The sequence below is a fragment of the Falco rusticolus genome, chromosome 1 (assembly GCF_015220075.1).
Source record: "Falco rusticolus isolate bFalRus1 chromosome 1, bFalRus1.pri, whole genome shotgun sequence".
Taxonomy (NCBI): domain Eukaryota; kingdom Metazoa; phylum Chordata; class Aves; order Falconiformes; family Falconidae; genus Falco; species Falco rusticolus.
Window position 1 is genome coordinate 4,658,902 of NC_051187.1, and position 19,177 is coordinate 4,678,078.

Genomic DNA, 19,177 nt, shown 5'->3' on the forward strand with positions numbered 1-19,177 from the left:
ATTTTGAATATAGTATTTAATGCACTGAATTAAATATTCAAGTCATACGTTAGGTTCCAACTTGGGGTTCACAGATCTGTTAAGATCGTCACCAAATACAACACACCATTAAAATCTGCCATGAACACACTGAAGGCTGGGTTAGAAGAACCTGGCCAGTTTCTGAGACGATAGCATAGGACAGCTGCAGCGTGAAGTCAACTTCACAGGACCCGGCTTGTCACACCCCCTGTATGCCAGTATCTGAGTTAGTTCTGACACGGAAACAGATTTTCGGTGTCTGCTATCCAACAGTCACCACTTGGCCAAGCAGTGCACGATTCCTCACTCGTTTTTCATTTTGTTCTGTAGTACCTGGAACATCCATCCTCTACAGTCCCAGAGAAGCACCATTACAAACTGACAGCGATTTCAACTTTGTTCCAAAGGAACTAAGGATCTTGTGAAATCTGTTTGAAACATTAACCATTTGCAGGCAAAACACACAAGTCTTACTTTTATAACTGACACAAGTGGTACGTTTCATTTTCAGTTGTATAAATTACAGTTCTAAACAGTAATACACAACTTACAGCTAGAGCTCAGGTATTCAGTGCTAGCCCCAAGAAATGAGAAGGCAAATTATAATCCAGCTAAAAACCTGGTTATGTATGGAGACACCTTAAATACTACAAAAAGACTGGTCAGAAACTTCGCTACCTTTGTAACAATCTAGCCAAGGAAGAACATGTATCCCAATTTTAAAAGACATGCAGAAGAGAAAGTTTATCCAAGGTGCTGCTTGTGGCCTTTCTGCATGCACACAAAACAACTGGACAACCATCATGGCAGATTTTATATTACTGAACTTTATGTACAAAAGCCGATTTCAAAGAAAACATTTAATGTAAAAACAATGGTTCATTTAAACAACTGAACTGGTTGTTTTTTGCTTGTGGTTTTTTTTTTTTTTTCTTCTTCTTCTTACATCTACTGTACCATTCAAATTGTTTTTAACCAGCTTACAGGGAATCTTCAAAATCTATCAAAGGTACATATAGAAAAGGCATCTTTATAAATAGAAAACAATGGGATTTTTTCAGCTTTTATTATAAATTGACATGACATACAAAGTTTACTGGACAGAAGTAATTTCATTACTATTTTTGGGGGGATCACCAACTTTTTGTGCAAACAATGCTAGCCTTCTTTTAAGCATTAAGAGCATAACTGCTTAAGAAATGACATAAGCAATAATTCTAGAACTACATCTCCCCTAAAATAATCTATTTTTTTACATATGTGCACAGCTTTAGCAAATTAAAGCCAGAGAGAAATGCTTGATGTACTATCCAGAGGCATAATTAAGAGTTTGCTAAAACTCAGACAGCTGGCAAATTCAAGACGTTTGTAATGAAAGCTGCAGTTTCCCTCCTTCCTATTTTGTACACAAAATCAGTGACTAAGAACTTAATACTGGATGACAAATCACATCCACACCATTAGTTAAATAGTCTCACAGTTAAACACATCTTAAGGACCATCAAAATCAGTATTTACATTTTATAAATTTCTGAAGACACCATTAGAAAGCTTATATACCCCTTAAACAAACAGGGAACTGCATCTCATGGTGATGGAATGAAATAAAAAATTAAAAATACCTGTATTTACAGCAGCATTGTTCCTTTATAAATAAAGAATATGAAAAATGCAATATTTTAAGGATAATAAAAAATTGAGGTGATGTCACTCAACCACAGTGCTTGCTGGAATAAACCCTTCGGTGCTGATACTGTACCAGTAGTGAAACCACTTTCCATTGGAAAAAATCTGTAAACGTATGCATAAAATGTGTTAACAGCAGTGCAAAACTGCTCAAATATAGTTTAGTCAGCATCTTAGTATCTGTATTGAATACAATACATCACAGAATACTTACATAAGAAGTGCAACACATTTTCTGGTCCAATTTTACAGTGCATTTTTCCCTCAAGAGTGGCATCTCGAAAGCCAAAGCTAAACCTATGGCCTGGACTTGCAGTCTGTACTCAGGCAAACAGCAGGCATGAACTTCGAAAGAAGTTAATCGATGCAATGCCTACCTCCTGACTCTAGACTCTCGGCTTTAGCATGGCACGCTACGATGCGGAACCCCAGTAAAGAGGGTTCCCATCAAATCATTTGTGTAGCTGTGTAAATGCGGAATAAAAATATAAAGGAGCTAATGTTCAAGTTTAAAATGGTACACTGGGTGATCAATACATCAGAATTATCCACGAAAACCAAACTGCTGGTAACCTCAAAAAGCCAAGGTGGTACTTCACTGTGTCTGTAAGATGAAAAGCCAAGTTCTTTCCAAACAGGCACAAGACAAAGGAAGTGCTAAGTTTGCCAACTTCAATAATTTTAGTGTGGGGAAAAAAAAAAAAAAAAAAAAAAAAAAAAAAGAGTTAATTTGTAATTTATGATCAATTGGTAAATGATTTCAAATACAAGGATCAAGGTTAAACTTTAAATAGTGAGACGTTATTTTCACAAAAAGCTAACTGGAGAATTTCTAAGAAAAGCAGAAACTGTATCCCAATCCCCCTTCCCCAATGTTTCACAACTTCATGGTAGGAAAAACAGCCAGATACAGATGCAAAAATCTTAATATAAAAACGGTTTTACATATACTTAAATTATGTAAATTCCATAAAGTTCTTAAGACACTAATTACTAAAATTACAAAAAGATTTTCATATTGCTCTTCATGCTCAAACTCTTAGAATATTGTCATTACATCACCAAAACCAATATACATGTACTTGCATAATTAACTGAATAGAAACCCTGTTAAAACAATATCCTTGTTGAAATCATTTATTTCCATCCAGCAGTGCCTGTTTGGAACCTCTGTATTTTTGTGTGTAATTCTTTATAGAGCTCATGCACCCTAGAATGTCACTTCAATGCTTGTCCGTTGAATGGCAATTGACTTTTGACTTCAGAGCTTTTGTTTCTTGCTCTGTTTTGTGACACCTGAGATGCTATCCATTTCTGAAATTCTCTCTCTCATATTATTTTCACTATATCCATTTGTTGTCCCACTTTGTTCCTCAGAAGATTCCTCATCTGTTGGGGAAGCTGATTCTCCTTTCTCTAACTTCTGCTGCATCTCTCGGAGCCTGGCAACAGCTTTGTCTATTGACATTATGCTGATGAGGTTAAAGTCATGCATGCTGACCAGATGTAGCATAAAGTTTCGACACAAGTTCTTCTTAATTATTTTTTGTCCATAGTTTTCCACAAACAGCATACAGGCGTGATTCATTTGATTGTCAGCAATAAACCTGTCAAATTAGAAAGCCATCATTAGGCAAGCAGGACACTTTCAAGACCAAAAAGATACCCTACAACATGGTTTATCAATGTAAATGCATAGTCCAGCTATTACATAGCCTCAACATCTGCAGTAGTGCTCTTTTCAAAGCCACAGCGCTACTAGGTGCAAGAACATTTTTAAAACCTTAAAACACTCCTTACCAAATTATCCTTCAATGATCCTTCCCTAAACTGAGCTGAGTTTTAAGTACTTAGTGAATTGCAATGCAAAACGGCCAACCAAATCTATACCATAATTTATTTGTATCAAAACTAAGCACAGTAACATACCCGTGCTTCATAACGTGAAGATTCCATAATTTCATCACTTCTTTCTCTCCTTCGTTAACATCAGAAAATTCTTCAATTTGCTGGAGAGATAAAGGATTGGGAGAAAGGACAGAACAAACACACCCATGAGAACCACATGTCTGCTAACAAGTATTGAAAGCACACCTAAAATGCAACTTATGCCACCTACATGTCACAGAAATAACTACTGCTGAAAATTCGGGTACTGCAGCACTGCAGTCAAAAAGGTTGGAAAAGTCCTATCACGTAGAGACCTGTGATGATAAATTACTTCCACATTATATACACACCCCACTGTGTACTCCTGCGACACCAGCATCACTCCTCTGTAGGAGAAAACCAGCCACCAACAATGAAAACTTGTTAGGGCACATGCGGACAGAGCTAGCTTGGCAACTAAAGACATACTTGAAAATACAATCTTCGATTCCATGAATTTCTATCGTTATAGCTCAGCATCACACAATTTTCTACTTGCTCTTAAAGTAAATGCAGCATTTTCGCAACATATGCCCTGTTTGCTCCCTACAACAACTGCAGACCATCTTTTAAAAACCACAATCCACTTAATTTTGTGTAAATGCAGTAATTACAGTGATGGTTTTCTCCCGTAGCCATTCAGGGTCCTTTTCATCCTCACTGTCGACTTCCATTTCTTGTGGACGGAGAGGTAAACACGTGTCACTGTGGAAATACAGCCGATTGTGCCCGCTGCTGTATGTTCGCTGCTGTTCAACTTCTCCATCTTCAGATTCAAGAAATTCTGACATACTTGCTTTCGTACGCTTTGGCCTAGCAGAAGGGGGGGGGGGGGGGGAAAGTAAATGCTTTCAACTATCATATCAAATATGCAAATACTAAGAACTGTAACTCATTAATACAAGTTACTCTTCTAGGCTATAGTTTGCAAAAATACTGGGGGAGGTGGGTCAATCACCAGCACTGAAATAAACCCCATTAAAAAACTTAACACCCTGCTCCAACCCACAGTCCATCTTTTGGGGAAGAAAATTTTAGGAAAAAGCAGTTACACAGAGTTCCATCACTAAGAATAGATACCTCAACTGAAAAGATGTAGAAAAACCACAGGTGAAGTTATCATTCTTCAGTAACATTTTATTTAGTCATAGACCACTGTACTTTAATGATAAGTAAAATGTAACACTGTTTACATTCACCTACAGATTTAGAAATCCCTAAGTTTCATAAATCTGGTCCATATGTGGTATCACACAAATAGAGACCGACTGTTTTCCACCTCCCCACCTGCAAACAAGTATGTGTGTGATAGGCGTCCTTTTGACTGGTCCATTGCGACTGAAGGCAAATCCGGGTTGACGATGGATGTCCTGGGGATTTCCTGCATAGGAGCCATCGTAACACTCATTGATAGATACATCTATCCTAGCACCTTTTGGATGATACTGAAACAGATAATTGCAAATACACTTAGCAAACACTAATGCCAATTCATCAGGAAGTTCAAGTAAGTAACCTTTTCAATTCTGAATACCTTAAGTATCACCCTGTCCATAACCTGACAGCTCTAATCACCTTTCACAACATCCAAATAATTTTTAACCTCTAGAAACAAATGATACTAAAGCTCCCCTGCTCTGTACCACTTCGTTTTACAGAAAACCACACAGAATGGAACTAATTATACAATTAAGGAAAATATCAGCAAGATTCCTAAGAAGCACCCTAGAAATTGGAACATTTCTAAATCTCTTAAAGCTTCTTGCTCCAAGCATAGATTGCATTGCCTTCTATTATGCCTCCATCACATAAAAAGAACACATTAACACAAAAGTAGCAGCTACAGTCAGAATTCACGCTCCAGTGATGGAGCGTTGTTTAAAAAATATATATATTTAAAAACATAATAAAAATCAAACCCACAATTCTTCCCCCCACCCCCCGCCACGTGACATGCAAACATTCACATACTATTCAAAGGAAGCTGCATTTAACCTGTAGATATGGTCCTACAACTGAACAGGCTAGTAACAAAATCACTGCATTATTAGTATCTGTGACAGATTGTATAGCGTTTCATAGTCCTAAACTCCAAAAATATACTTACAACATAATTAAAGATAAATCTGCTGTGGCAAAGTTTAAGATGTTTGAGTAAACTATACAGTTTCCGACAGTTCAGTGTGCACCATGGGCAATGTAAGTCATCTCGGGCTTCAGTCTGCTGTCTCGTGTTGTTGTTATAAAGGAACTGATGCAAACAAAGAAACGGGTAGCATTAACATCCAACACGTTTCATTCACTAATTTCTCATCCACCAAAAAAAAGTGGGATGTCATTTCAGGAGACCTCCACAGCAACAATAAGTTCCTGGGAACACTGCATCAGCTCAGTGTACTGAAACATCGGTATGTCAAGCATTTTTTCCCCCACAGGGAGACCACCTGTCCCCCTCCAGATGTCTAATAAGAGATGCCTTTTGTATTTTGGAACGTCAGACATGCCCCCAGGAAGATTAGCTTTCTAGAATACTTCCTGCAAGAAGAAATATGTGGAACAGCTCTTAATATGTGAATCTGAGACCCCTTAAGGCATCCACTAAAGAGGCAAACGGAAATTTCTACCCAGAGGAGAAGTGACCATTTTAATTCCATGCAGTATTTAGATTCTAGTTTCTCCCCTCTAATGCTTATTTGCAATACCTGGTAAAATATTCGCAACTTTTGTCGAGGTTCATTTAAAACATCTCTCTCTTTCCTTGTTTGAAGATCTGTCGGCAAGGATTCTTTCACAGCTGAAAAAAAAAAACCAACCATGTAGAGACATACGTGTCTGGTGAAGAGGGGAAAAAAAACAACCTGACATTGTTTCTTACCTCAGTATGGAAGTTCTGAGAAAGGCACACTGCTGCTGAGGGAAATGGGCTGCTCTATTGTATTTTGACCTAAGCAGCTGAAATCAGCAACAAAAAAGTCTTGATGCTCAGCTTCCTCCACAAATCTAAGACAAACCCACCACTTTTCAAAACCAGATGTATCTCCAGTTTTGGAGAACTCTTTAGAGAACTTAAAAACGGTCAAGTAAAAAGCAACACTTTTCTTACTCCATTTAAGCAAACAGAATTATTTAGCTATACCTAAAAGCACATGTGGCTGGGAAATACAAGAAACCCTTCCTTCAGATGGCTGCGTTGCAAATACAATGTTTAAATTCAATTTCACAAGTTCCCCAAGTAACACAATGGACAACGGTATAAAATGCAAGTAACATATGAAGTATTTAATGAAACCAACAAACTTTAACCCTTAACTCTTACCCCTCACTGTTTGTGTGTGTAATGGTGCCACTCAGTTGCCTCTGAGCCTCTTCCACACATTTTCAGCTCAGATTATTTGCTTCCATACAATTAACAAGAAACCACATGTGTCTAACCAGGTTTATCAATTTACCCTCAGGAGAGACCAAATAATGACACTTACTTGCTTCTGAATGGTAAAAAAGATGGCAAAACAGTCTCAGCTCTACTGACATAAGGAGATCTTTTAGAAGATGCACTTATTTCATACTTAGTATTTTGGACAACAAGGGAAATTTCATCCTCTTTCTATATGAAAGAAAGAGGCGGCCTGACATTCAGCCTGCACTACATCAGAGAAATTAGAATTCCATGGCTCAGTTACTTTGAGCACTTTGTAATTACAGCAAAGCTTAAGCTGCCACATTTAGAAAGTCTTTGATGCCTTTATTCCACTGATTTGCCTTGGGAAAGATGCCAAAGTAAAATGACAACACCAAATTCATATACCCTTGGGAAAGATGCACTGGATCTTTTTCTTTTACTAGCAGAACCTCTGATAGAAGTTTCCTACTATTTTCACTCTCCTCTTTTCTTGGTATTTGGAGACTGAAAACAGCACAATCATCACAAATGCCTTACAACGCTGTGCACTGCTCTACTATATTCCTGTATTAAGAGTCTGCTGTACTATTTTGGAAGGTGGCGCTTGCTCTAACTTTTATTAATTTACTAGAATACTTGGCTTCTCTGATGCAAGAAAACGTGAGTTCTATCAGTATGTTAGAAATGCAGCTGTGCCTCATCCCTACTCACCTCTGTATTTATTATGTAGTAAACTAGTACACACCTTCTAGAGTTAGTCAACATACCATCATTTCTTCTGCAAGTCTGAGCACACAACCTGCCTAACAAATTACAATACAGGTCTCCAAGAAACTGTAAAATACAAGGAGGGCGGGTATGAGGAAGTAAAGAGAAAGCAGAACAGCTCTTACAGTGAAAGTTCAACTGCTTCCTCACTTCTGTTGCCCTTCTGTTGCATATAATTTCATGTTTGTGTGTGTTAAGTGACATTCATTCATCCTGACCTAAGAGACCTAAGGTCTGCAATCCCTAGCTCAAGTAAAATACTCAATTCAGAAGACAGGACTCAGTCTTATTTAAATATTCTTGTACCATTTCCAAAGACAAAGATGTCTGTAGCTTGGCTGAGGTTGTTAGGGATCATTCTAGACAGTGGCTTCTGCACAAGCAGGGGGAAAATTCTTCTTGCTTTAACATTTGTATTACTACACACTAAAGCTCTAGAAGTCATGAAAAGAATTGCCGCTCTTAGAAAGTCTTCCCAGAGTTGTGCTATCACTGACCCGTCAAGTTTCCCACTATATACTGCAATACAACTGCACAAAAACACGCTTGTAAAAGCAATGTTTTTTCCATCATAGTAATTCCCTCGCTATCACTACTACAGCTCCAAAACCTCAGTTAAATATCCAACACAAAATCAGAGTCAAATAACATTTTGCACAAATTCCCCAAATGCACTACCAATGACGAACCCCAAAACTTCAAGCAAGACAGCTCTCCACACACAGTGCCTGGCCACATACCCCAGAGACATGCCTGGAGACAGAATGACTGCACTCCAGATAATTACTTCTTTAATAGGGACCTAGAAGCTTCTTAATCACACAGTCCCAATCTGGTGACAAGCTTGGAAATACTGATTACTCTGAAGTGAACTGGGTGCCAGTCAAGAATCTAGGTATGTTCACAGTTGTTTAAAAAAACAGGAGCAGCCTGTTGTCTTCCGTACAATTTGTTTTCCAGCTGTCCTTGGGCCTCACCTGCGAGCACAACATTCCAAGCCAAATTTACTAACAACTGTGAGCCAAAAGAAAGATAACATCTAGGCCAGCCCCCACTGCCACTTAGGAATCAAAGGGGAGTTTAGATTAAATATGACCTTGAGACAGGAAACTGCTACTAATATAAAAAAAGGACACAATGGTCAAAGGTGCCTTTTCTTTCTAGTATCAAAAAGTATTTTAGTAGCAGCTTTTTGGAGCTAAGCTGTCGGACAGCAAGGAAGAAACATGTTTTTAGAAACATATTAACAAATCCACAATTAAGCAACCAAAACACAAATTTGTATTTAAAAATGTAAAAGCTACATTAAGTTTAACTTTTGGGTTTAATTATAACCAAACAGCATGCTACCTGCTGCACAGCTACATCACTTTGTGCAGTTTTCAGTAACTAGGCTCAGTATACAATCAGCTACCCCCACCCCAGCAGTATTTTGCAAGTAGATCTAACAACTCTTGAAGGAGAAAAAGTCACGGGACTGTGTTTTTTATCTAAATGCGTATTGTAATACTACAACCTTCTGTAAAACACAGCAAGTACGTGTCAGTTAATGTTTTTATATCATGCATGAATTAAAAGTGTGCTATCATACATTCTTTGAAAATTATTAAGGTCAAACCTCCTAAGCCCATTAAGGTTTTCAAGGTAGTTAGCTAACCTTACGAAAAGAGAAATATTCCCAGAAGACTTTCCATAGAGAAACTGATCTTGAACTCTTATCTGTTTTTTTAACATAGACCTACAGAAATACCAAAGGACATTCTACAGTTTTTCTAAAATAGCGCTTCAAATCACCTCTGTAAATTCAGGATAAATAGAATTTTATTTTCAGCAGCTTCCCAAGACAAGCTTTTGAGTAACAACAACAGAACAAGTAGTTTCTAGACACTTCAATAGCTCTTGAAATGATGTGTTTGAACTTATAATGGGATATATTAAGGTAACAAAACCTATAATTTTAGATTTGCAGTGAATATTAGCAGACTGGGTTAATGTATTTAACATTATGTAATCTTCCACGTAGTGGATCAGATTACAATGGTAATTACATTAAATTTTCAATGACACTGTAGCCGCCACAGAAGTACCAGTGCTACATTAAATACAAACCAAGCGAAATAGTAAAACCAATTGTCCACTATTTAAAAATGTTTCCATGAAGCAAGGTTAAGCAACCCAATTTTAAACAGTCTACCCACTACTGCTTTTAACGTGATATATATTTAATGTTATGATAAAACAGTTCAAAAGCTGATTATGAAGTCTGATAATATGTAAACTCTTCTGGAAAGAATATATAGGAACTAACTTGCAGAAGGAAACAAAACCAGTTATGTTTCAGATCACTGAAAAAGTCCAAAATTAAAAAAACATTTATTTTAAAATGACAATGCTCTAAACATTAACTAATGACTAGGAAGAAACAAGTTCAATAATACTTACAGATTAATTTACATATAACAAATACAGACTTACCTTACATTTTAGTAATAGTTTGCAGACTTGCTACATTTTTCTCTTACCCACATAGAATTATATTTAGACAGTACTAACTGTAAGCTGTATTCTATCTAGACAACCTCAGACTGCCCAAAATTAATAAAAGCAGAAAGAACCTTTAGGCTCAACAGAAATCTTTGTTAACTGGTGTGAATACGCAGAAAATGCAGCTAGATAATATATATAGTGCTTCCATCACGGGATCACGCCTAGACATCAAACTATGCATCCAGGGGATTAGTGCCAGCTCACAAGCATTCTGGAAGAACCTGAGTTGCCTTTATACCACAGACACGCAACACAGCGTATGGTGGTTTAGGCAGTTTCTGTCACATTTCACACTAGCAGCTATGTTTTCCAAGAGCTTAACATATATCATACAATAGACAAATTGTAAAACTATATTCACTAAAAAGCATAAAACCCCCCTTAATACTATAAATCCATATACTTGGATTAGTACTACTGAATACAGTAATTAAAATTAGTAGAGTAAAACAGAATCCCAGAAGTCCTATTCACAGATTTCCTCCTCAATTTATTTCACATCAGGATTTGTGAGCGTTATATACAATCGCTTCAATGTTGTCACGACTTCAAAGACTCCACTATTTTTAGCTTTTAAACTTACCTGAAGAATGTACAAAATATGGGACACGACAAAGCCCATTCATTTTTGCTCTTCATTTTTAAGATAACCTGAAGCAGTTGCACCAGCAAGACAGGAACCCTGAAGCACAGAAGTGCCGAGCAGATGACTATTCAGTAGCAAAACCAAACTTTGCTTACCTATAGTCTGAGTATGTTTAACAGAATTGGGCTTGTTTTCTTGAGGGAGGCTTTCAGAATTTCGTGTTGCAAGAGGCTTAGCTATAGGAGCTGTAGACTTATCGTTTGTGTCTCCTGTCCAACGAAGAGTAAACTGAAGCGTAGGTCCCTGAGAAAATGTTTCAAATGGAGGCAATCTCTGGGGGGCAGGGGTGGGGGTGGGGAATCAAAAATAGAACAGCAGATTTAGTGTCTTCCCCTGTACAAAAACAATCACGAGAAAATATTGACAGAATGGGCACAGATGTAATTTTTTAATCACCTGAAGTCCTTGTGTTTTCAGCATAAACATACACATTTAGATATACTAAAATAAAAAAAAAGATTAAAAAGATGACTATGCAATTAAGCAACAACTTCATGTACATACTGTGGCACACATTGATCTTTGTGAAACACTAAACAGCATGGACTCTAACTAGAAAGAAAACAGCACTTGCCTACCACCCTGCTGCCACTTCTCTTTCTGCTCACACCTACTCCTAATTCTGCAGAGCAGTATTGTATATTAATACATGAGCTTTAAGAAACGTACCACTGTCTGCTGTAGAAATGCTATTGTAATATTCTCCTGTGGATATGTTCTTCTATTCCACTCACTTACCAAGTCAGTCATAATAAAGAAATATAAGAGACCTGAGTTAAATCCAAACTCCTATTATCAAGTATAATACCCTAAATTTATCAATGAGATTACAGAATTCCATCCTAAAAGCTCTTTATTTTATTTAGGTCTCATTAGTTTACAGAAATGCTATTGCGAAACCAGAAAACCAGTGACAATGTACTTTTATCTGGGTGACAAACACACTGGCCATGACTGTTTTCTGTTCTCTTTATGGTAGCACCTCCAGCTTGTAAAAACTGTCTCATATTGTCCCAACAGAAAGCAACCGTGTCTAACAAAGTTACAGCAATTTGTATGTATCTTTTTAAGCACATTTACATGTGAAGGATCACTTCCTCTGATCTTCATAAAAGCTGTTTCTAGATTTTTAATTTTAATTTCTTGAACAATGTTTAACAGAATCAGTATTCCAGGTAAAGGCTGAACTGGCTAATAGAGCTTACAACTATGTTTTTACTGTATATTTTCGATCATCTCTGCTTTTCTCGTAATTGTATAATCATGCTGATACACCACTATTTCGCAAACATTTAGTCTTTTCATATTCTTTGCCTCACAACTGATACTCTCCCAGGACACAACAACATGTGACTACGTAAGTGCATACAACCACCTACATTCACTGTATCACCAAATGTTGATTCAGCTCAGTCAACAATTTCTCCCTGCACATCAATTACTCCTACACTGACACACCCTCTTCCTTTCATCACTAAATTTCATCAGCATTTTCTGAAGGTATGTGTATAAAATCACACCTATGAAAGCTCTGGGTTCTTATTTCTTTCCCCAGAATATTCTGCTTCTGCAGTTTCTTCCTTTGGATTTGTCCATTTGAATTTATTACAGTAACAAACATTTAAATTGTCTGATTTTTGCAAGACAGAAATTCAGAAGTCATTGGAAGAGACAGCTTCCCTACCTACAGTAGTGAACATGTTCGTATTAATGACCTAGCGTAGCCAAAGCCTTCCTAAACCAAGAGCTAAATTGAAACTTATGTCCATACATCCTAAAAGAGAAGTATATTCTCTGTTAAATTTAATCCATTTTCAGAGGAACAGCCACTGACAGCATTTCAAATAGTCTTCCGCATTAATCCAGACCATTTTAAGTGAAGACAAGTCTTTCAACCACTAAAGCAATCCATACCTTCCCATCAAGTATTGTTTCCCATGTTGCTCTTTTCTTGCTAATGGGACACTCTTCCATTTCCTGCATGGCCACTTCATACTCCCCATCCAGAAGCTGCAAGCGCCTGTCAGGACAAAAGTAGCTCATTTTTATTGCTCGCCTATTAAAATATAGAGTACATTTCACAGTAACTAGGTTTCCATGAACCTAAAGGCAGATTTTCTGGCAGATTTATTTGGCAACTAGGTATGGATCTTAGGTAAACACTATCCATCACAAAAAAGCTGCCCAATACCAAACATTAATGTAAAAGCCTCCATCCAAGCGATTCCAAGAGATGTGGGAAAGCTATTGTTAATACAAAATCAATACCATGACTGCAATCTTCCTGTGAAGAAATAAACCTCAAACTGAATGACACCCCCTTCTAATCACCTCTTATTTATTCTTGCTTTATTAATAACTAGTCTACTCTAGAAAACCAGTATGACCTCTGATCAGACCTCCAAAACGTAAGAATCCTATCTGAGTATCAGAGCCATGTCACATGTCACCTGAAGAGGACTTCAACATAATAAATATAAACTATGACATTCTCAAAAAGCCAACAAAATTGTTTTACATAAACTAGAATAAGTCAAACATGTTAACTGGCATGCTACATTTTCATCTTCCTTTCTATCTCACCCTGCCTCCTCCTATGTAGCAGTCTGTTCAGTGAGGCTTGTGAAATTCTGATTGTTACTTAAATAGTTGTATTTTGTTGCCACTTGCTGAACAGCAGAGGAGAAGCAGAAAAGAAAAAGCAGTGAATCAAAGGTAGTCTCAGGAACATGTTTCATGGATACATGTGTTTTAAAGATATCAACAAAAATGAGCAAATAATATCCATTTACAATACAAGCCCACTTCCCCAATATTTCTTATTTTTTAAGACATTACCTTCTGAAGCAATGGCCCTGAATTCCTGACAACAGATCATAAGCTACAGAAGCATCATTCAAAACAAACAAGTTTCTAAATAGATAAATTCCGTGTGAACTCATGCAAACTGTTAATGCAGTTTGTACTTGGGAATTACGTCTTGCAGAAAAATGCTGTTTCTAGTTTCAGTATTCTACAGTGAGATACTGGAACAGGTAAACTACAGCCTATCTTTTTCTTTTACATATAAACTATACTACAGCAGAAGTACCCCAGCAGAATAAAGTTATAAACAACCCAAGTAAGCCACCAGAGATCTTTTATTCTGTTTCTTGACAGGATCTTGCTAACCACTAACTCCATCACTTACTCTAGTTAGAATAGTAAGAGCTTCAAAAGATAAAAAAAAAACATACAGATAGAGAAGGTAATGGCCTTAAAACAATACTTGTCCTAGATCTTCATGATTATATATAATAGTTTTCCAGGCCTGGAGCTGGGGTAAAATATCTTCTCAATTACTCCATCAAACAGAAGACTGTAACTTCAAGAGGTTAACATAAATTAATAGTTTATGCAATTTTATTTTTTTATATACATAATAGTATTATGTATTATATATATGTACAGCAGAATGGGTGAAAGTGTCCTAGCTTATGTATTACTGCTACAAAACCACCTAACGGTTCGTATCATGTTTAGCATACAAAAGTTCCCCAGTGTATTTAAGTAAGAGAAAAGAACAAAAATATTGTCAAGACTTCTAAAAAGGTAAGACATTTATTAAAAAAAACTCTACTTGAAATGTAAGACTTCTAAAATCGTATTCAGATAAATGACCATTTTGTCTGAATCACTTGGAGCCATTTTAAGCAACTTTTTCTTGAAGCTATATTTGTATTTTTACTAACAAAGAAGTTATCTAGTAAATGGTATGCTACCGACTTTCTGAACTATATGGATTGCTCTAAGCTATAGCTACATGTGAGTCCACTCCACCTTCTTTAAAATATATTAAGTAGCATCAAGATAACATATATTAAAATGTTTCATCACACTTAAAGTACATGACAGAGTAAGCCTATTATGATTTTAATTACTGCTTTGATTTCACTGTAGTACTGAAGAACTAATGTCTTCTTTAGGTGTTAGTAGAGTAAGATCTGTGACTGCATCATCAAGAGTTTGGGCACAGAGAAAATTATGCCACCAAACAGCATGTGAGCAGTAAGCATATTTCAGAGATTTTTTTGTTTGTTTTACTTCTAATTATGCTGTCACTGATCTTTAACAGAACCACAGAAATTGGAACTCTCAAAAAACTGACAAGAAACAAACTGATGCATATTAACAAGACAATACTGAAATTCATAAAAGGGAATTATTTACTATTATCACTGAACAGGTCTCAGTATAAAGTATGCATTATGAAACCATGCAGGCTTAAAAAAACCAAAAAAACACACAACAAAAAACAAGCCTAAGCTGTTATGGTAAGTGCAAACTAAGAAAATGCAGCCAAAGACAGCCAAAACTGAAAATAAAGAACAGATTTAAGTTTAATACTAAAGAAATCCCTAATGAATAACAGAAACTATTTATTTTGGATAGTATTACCTGTTTTTATCAAATACAGTCATTTGTGCTACAAATGTCTTTTCCCCATCTTCACGATTTGAGGAGTTTCTTTTTCTTCTAGCTGGAAGCTCCTCATTGACATCTATACATAAGAGATACAGTATTCAACTATTATAGAAGCACAAATCCAAAGGATCAAACAGCTTCTATGCAACTGTAGAATATAACTGGCTGTTGATTACATCTGCTGTGTCATACAATAGCAAAGGACAGTATTTAATGAACACCTCGATGGCAACAGGAAGAGCACTTAGCTTCTGAGTAATCATATTCTATGTAAATTCACATATATTTATAGTTTAGTCCTTTTACTCTATCACCATAAAGAGTTTGGGATTTGATCTTCCTCCCCTTCTAGCTATAAAATAGTGAGGAAGTTTTTCATTCTGCATGAACTCTCCAAGGCTGTAACATATCCTAAGATTACAAAAATAGCTTTTAAATAACTGTTACTGAAGTATTTTCTTCATCGGCTAGTCATTTAGTTTTGATGAGAGACCACAAGTGCACCTGTAGCCGAGTCAGTAGTGACCAGTGTTGCTGCAGGTTTAATGATACTCACAGCAACCACAGGGCTCTCTTACATTATCCGCCCTCTGACAGGGTTGCCTCACTCCTTCACTATCACACGCTAGTAAAAATTGGTGTTAAATTTACACTAAGATAGAAGCACAGTTTCCAGCTACCAGCTGTATTTTAGCCCCATCTTGACCAAAACCACGTGAAAGCCAGTTCAGTCACTCATCTATTACTGGCCCGTCTCAAAAGCATGACCTATGCTGCACATCAAGACAACCGTATATGTGCCTACAAGATTAACCCTGTAAAAGCGTATTTAAAGACTGAAGTTACCAATGTTTTCATTAGTTTCACCATTGATCAGTCCATTAAAATCTCTTCTTCCTGGGCGAGTTACTCTGAATAACAATGAGTAAGACTTCACCATATGGCTGTTGCTTGGTTCAAACTCATTGCTGGAAACAGCAAGTGATGGGAAGTTGCCTGGTTTTATTTGGCTGAGGTCTGGGTTTAAAGGCACCTGCTTTTTACCTGTAGGAACCTGTCTTATCGGACAACTGACATCCTGTAGGAAAACAAGAAAGCTAAGGTTTAGGTTTTTAGAATACAGAGTAAAGACATTTAGTGTTAAAATTTGTATCGTTTATGAACTGTACTTGTCCTGCCATCTTTTTGAAAATAAGCCTTGTAACAGATGTAAATAAAAAAATCTGGAATAACAATCCCAGGTTTTAAATACAAAAACAGATATTTGAAAGTGTAAATAAAACTGGCATTTTATAACCACTTCTGGCAATAGCCATCTTTCTCTAAGTGATTGAATTAACAACACTAACATGAGTCACTCAGAAAGACTGTAGAACAGTCATTAATACTAATTTAATTCTGTTTACCTAAAGAAGTTAAATGTTTTGGTTATACATATATATTTCAAGGGCTTCCTATCTTCTCCCTCCAATATTATAAAGTGCACTTTGCGCTATCTGGGAGATAAAGAACCACTTACCTAGGATTTATTATATTCAGTATCTCTCAAATAGATCATTGAATACTGTGAAGCATTGGAAAAACAAGGCAAGATGGCCTAAGCATGAAACTTGCAGCAAAACATTTCAAATAACCATCAGCACCTCCTGCTTTTACCATATTCATCCATACTATAGCAAGTAACAAAATGGCTAGAAACAATATTAACTCTTAAAAACATGTCAAAACAGCTTAACATTCTTAGAGAAAATACACAGCGTTCTGACTGCAAATCTTTGCCTTTTTGGTTAAAAATTACAGCCTGCATTACTGAGCCTCCCATATTCCCATAGCTGTGAAGATAATTTGCCAACTGGTGTGAAAAACATAGCTAAAACAGCAAGCAATTTCAAAGATGCTTTAAAAGAAAGATGAAAATTGTTTATGATTCATAGTAGCTAAAATCTGCAATAATTGAGATTATCAATGTAAAAAACATACGTACAGAAAAAACAAGGGAAGAGACAAGACTTGGCACATGACTGGGGAATTCAAAACAATTAAGAGTTCATAAATAAAAAGGAACAAGTCCAAAAGGCATAGACTATGATTTTGTGATTGCCTGGTTAACTTAAGCCACTGGATATCACAACAGAATTAGTTTCATGATGTGATACAAAAACCCTGAAGTAAAAAATAGAGGTGGCTGAAGTTCAGAGTGAATCTGACTTACAAGCGTGCTGAATTTTGTGAATAAAGTAGAATTTTTTGAAAAACTTCGTTATTTCTCACAAAGCAGAGCAAAATCCATATATATATGTACACACTTCTTAAGAATCCCTTACCTAGTCAGTAGAAAACTTGAATAGATTGGTTCTTAAATTTAAAGACAAAATTAATCGCAACAAAGCATCATTCCACCATCTTTTTGTATGGTAATGTTAATTAGATGTTCCAGAATCAGATAAATATTTTGATTTAATATAAATAAACAGTTTGTCAAATAATTTTTACCTTTCGTTTCTTGTGGCAAACTTTCACAAGCAGTACTTCCAGGGTTACAGAATTTTGTTCGTTCTCTGAGTTTTGCGATGGCTTATCTAAACAGAAAAATATTTTAAGTTCTGAGAAAGCCAAGATCTATTCAATGGTGTAAATCCACCTCTAATTTTTTAACTACAGGTACCTCCCGAGTTAAACAAAGACCTTTAGCCATATTCCAAGTTTCAATTCTTCCCAAAGTTACTGCAAACTCCCAGCTGAGAACATATCCCACCTAACTATTCAAATACTAGCAGATCAAAAAAGCATAGTTGATCTCCAATGTTTAAAAGAATATGCTTTTTACCTTTGGCATTGCCAAACTTTCATAGGAGAGAAAAAAAGACACAGGTAGATTTAAGGAAAATCAGAATTTCAGAGGAGTCAAAACATTTCCTGTATTTTTTTTTTCTTTACAGCTTGTAAAGCTAGAATTTGGTTTGCATCAGAACTTCAAGACCCAGATGCCATTAGACAAGCAAAAGAAAAAAAAAAATTAAAGGCTGTGCAAGGTTAAGTGTATGCACAATAGCTGTTAAAGGACTCCTGGAAAAATTGAAAAAAGTATTAAAAGACTTGCCTTCACAGTCTCTGCAGTATAAATTTCCTAGAGCCTGGAATCTTCAAGACAGCTACTACCAGCAGTACGATCAGCAATACGAATTAAGAACTGCCTTACAAAATGAATTTAACTGTATAGTAAGAGAACTTTTAATCATGTGAATTTATATTTACCCAAAAACATGCTCTCATACGGAAAAATAATACATAACCAAGTTTTATCTTTTTATCTAGTTAAAAAACATTTTGTAGAAAATCCTGAAAAACAAGGATCAGTCAGAACTGAATGAATCTATAAGAAGTTATTTCTGCTCTTTTAAAATCTTACAAACAGCATTAAGGGCTCAAGTTAAAAAACTCAATGGCTTCAACTTAGTCCATGTCACAAAGAATCTAACATTCAATGAAATACTTTGTTATGCTGATCAGAATATAAAGAGCAAAGCTTTAGCATAGTAAAGACAACATAACCCACATCTCTTCAGTAGGTTTTCTCCCTACACTACATCCACATTGAACAAACTTGATGTGTTTCAGTTAAGAGAAAGTTCTGGTAACTCATCTAGAGAGACCAGCAGTTTTAGGAAACAAATGGATTTTTTTTTTATTCTAAACACAAGACACATAGAAATTCA

The 19,177-nt window shown here is 36.2% G+C and overlaps 1 protein-coding gene across 1 annotated transcript in view; it reads right to left on the bottom strand.

The window, feature by feature from the left end:
* Positions 1–832: 832 nt before the first annotated feature.
* Positions 833–19,177, bottom strand: part of SUZ12 (SUZ12 polycomb repressive complex 2 subunit) — a 31,588-nt gene continuing 13,243 nt past the window's right edge. Inside the window, exons 6-16 of the mRNA XM_037406123.1 lie at positions 17,955–18,040; positions 16,308–16,539; positions 15,435–15,537; positions 12,912–13,017; positions 11,093–11,270; positions 6,339–6,430; positions 5,744–5,887; positions 4,924–5,081; positions 4,251–4,449; positions 3,637–3,716; positions 833–3,314 (exon numbers count right to left, since the gene is read on the bottom strand). Coding sequence (XP_037262020.1) covers positions 2,969–3,314; positions 3,637–3,716; positions 4,251–4,449; positions 4,924–5,081; positions 5,744–5,887; positions 6,339–6,430; positions 11,093–11,270; positions 12,912–13,017; positions 15,435–15,537; positions 16,308–16,539; positions 17,955–18,040 — 1,724 coding nt within the window. The 3' untranslated portion in view covers positions 833–2,968. The remainder of the gene's footprint in view (positions 3,315–3,636; positions 3,717–4,250; positions 4,450–4,923; positions 5,082–5,743; positions 5,888–6,338; positions 6,431–11,092; positions 11,271–12,911; positions 13,018–15,434; positions 15,538–16,307; positions 16,540–17,954; positions 18,041–19,177) is intronic.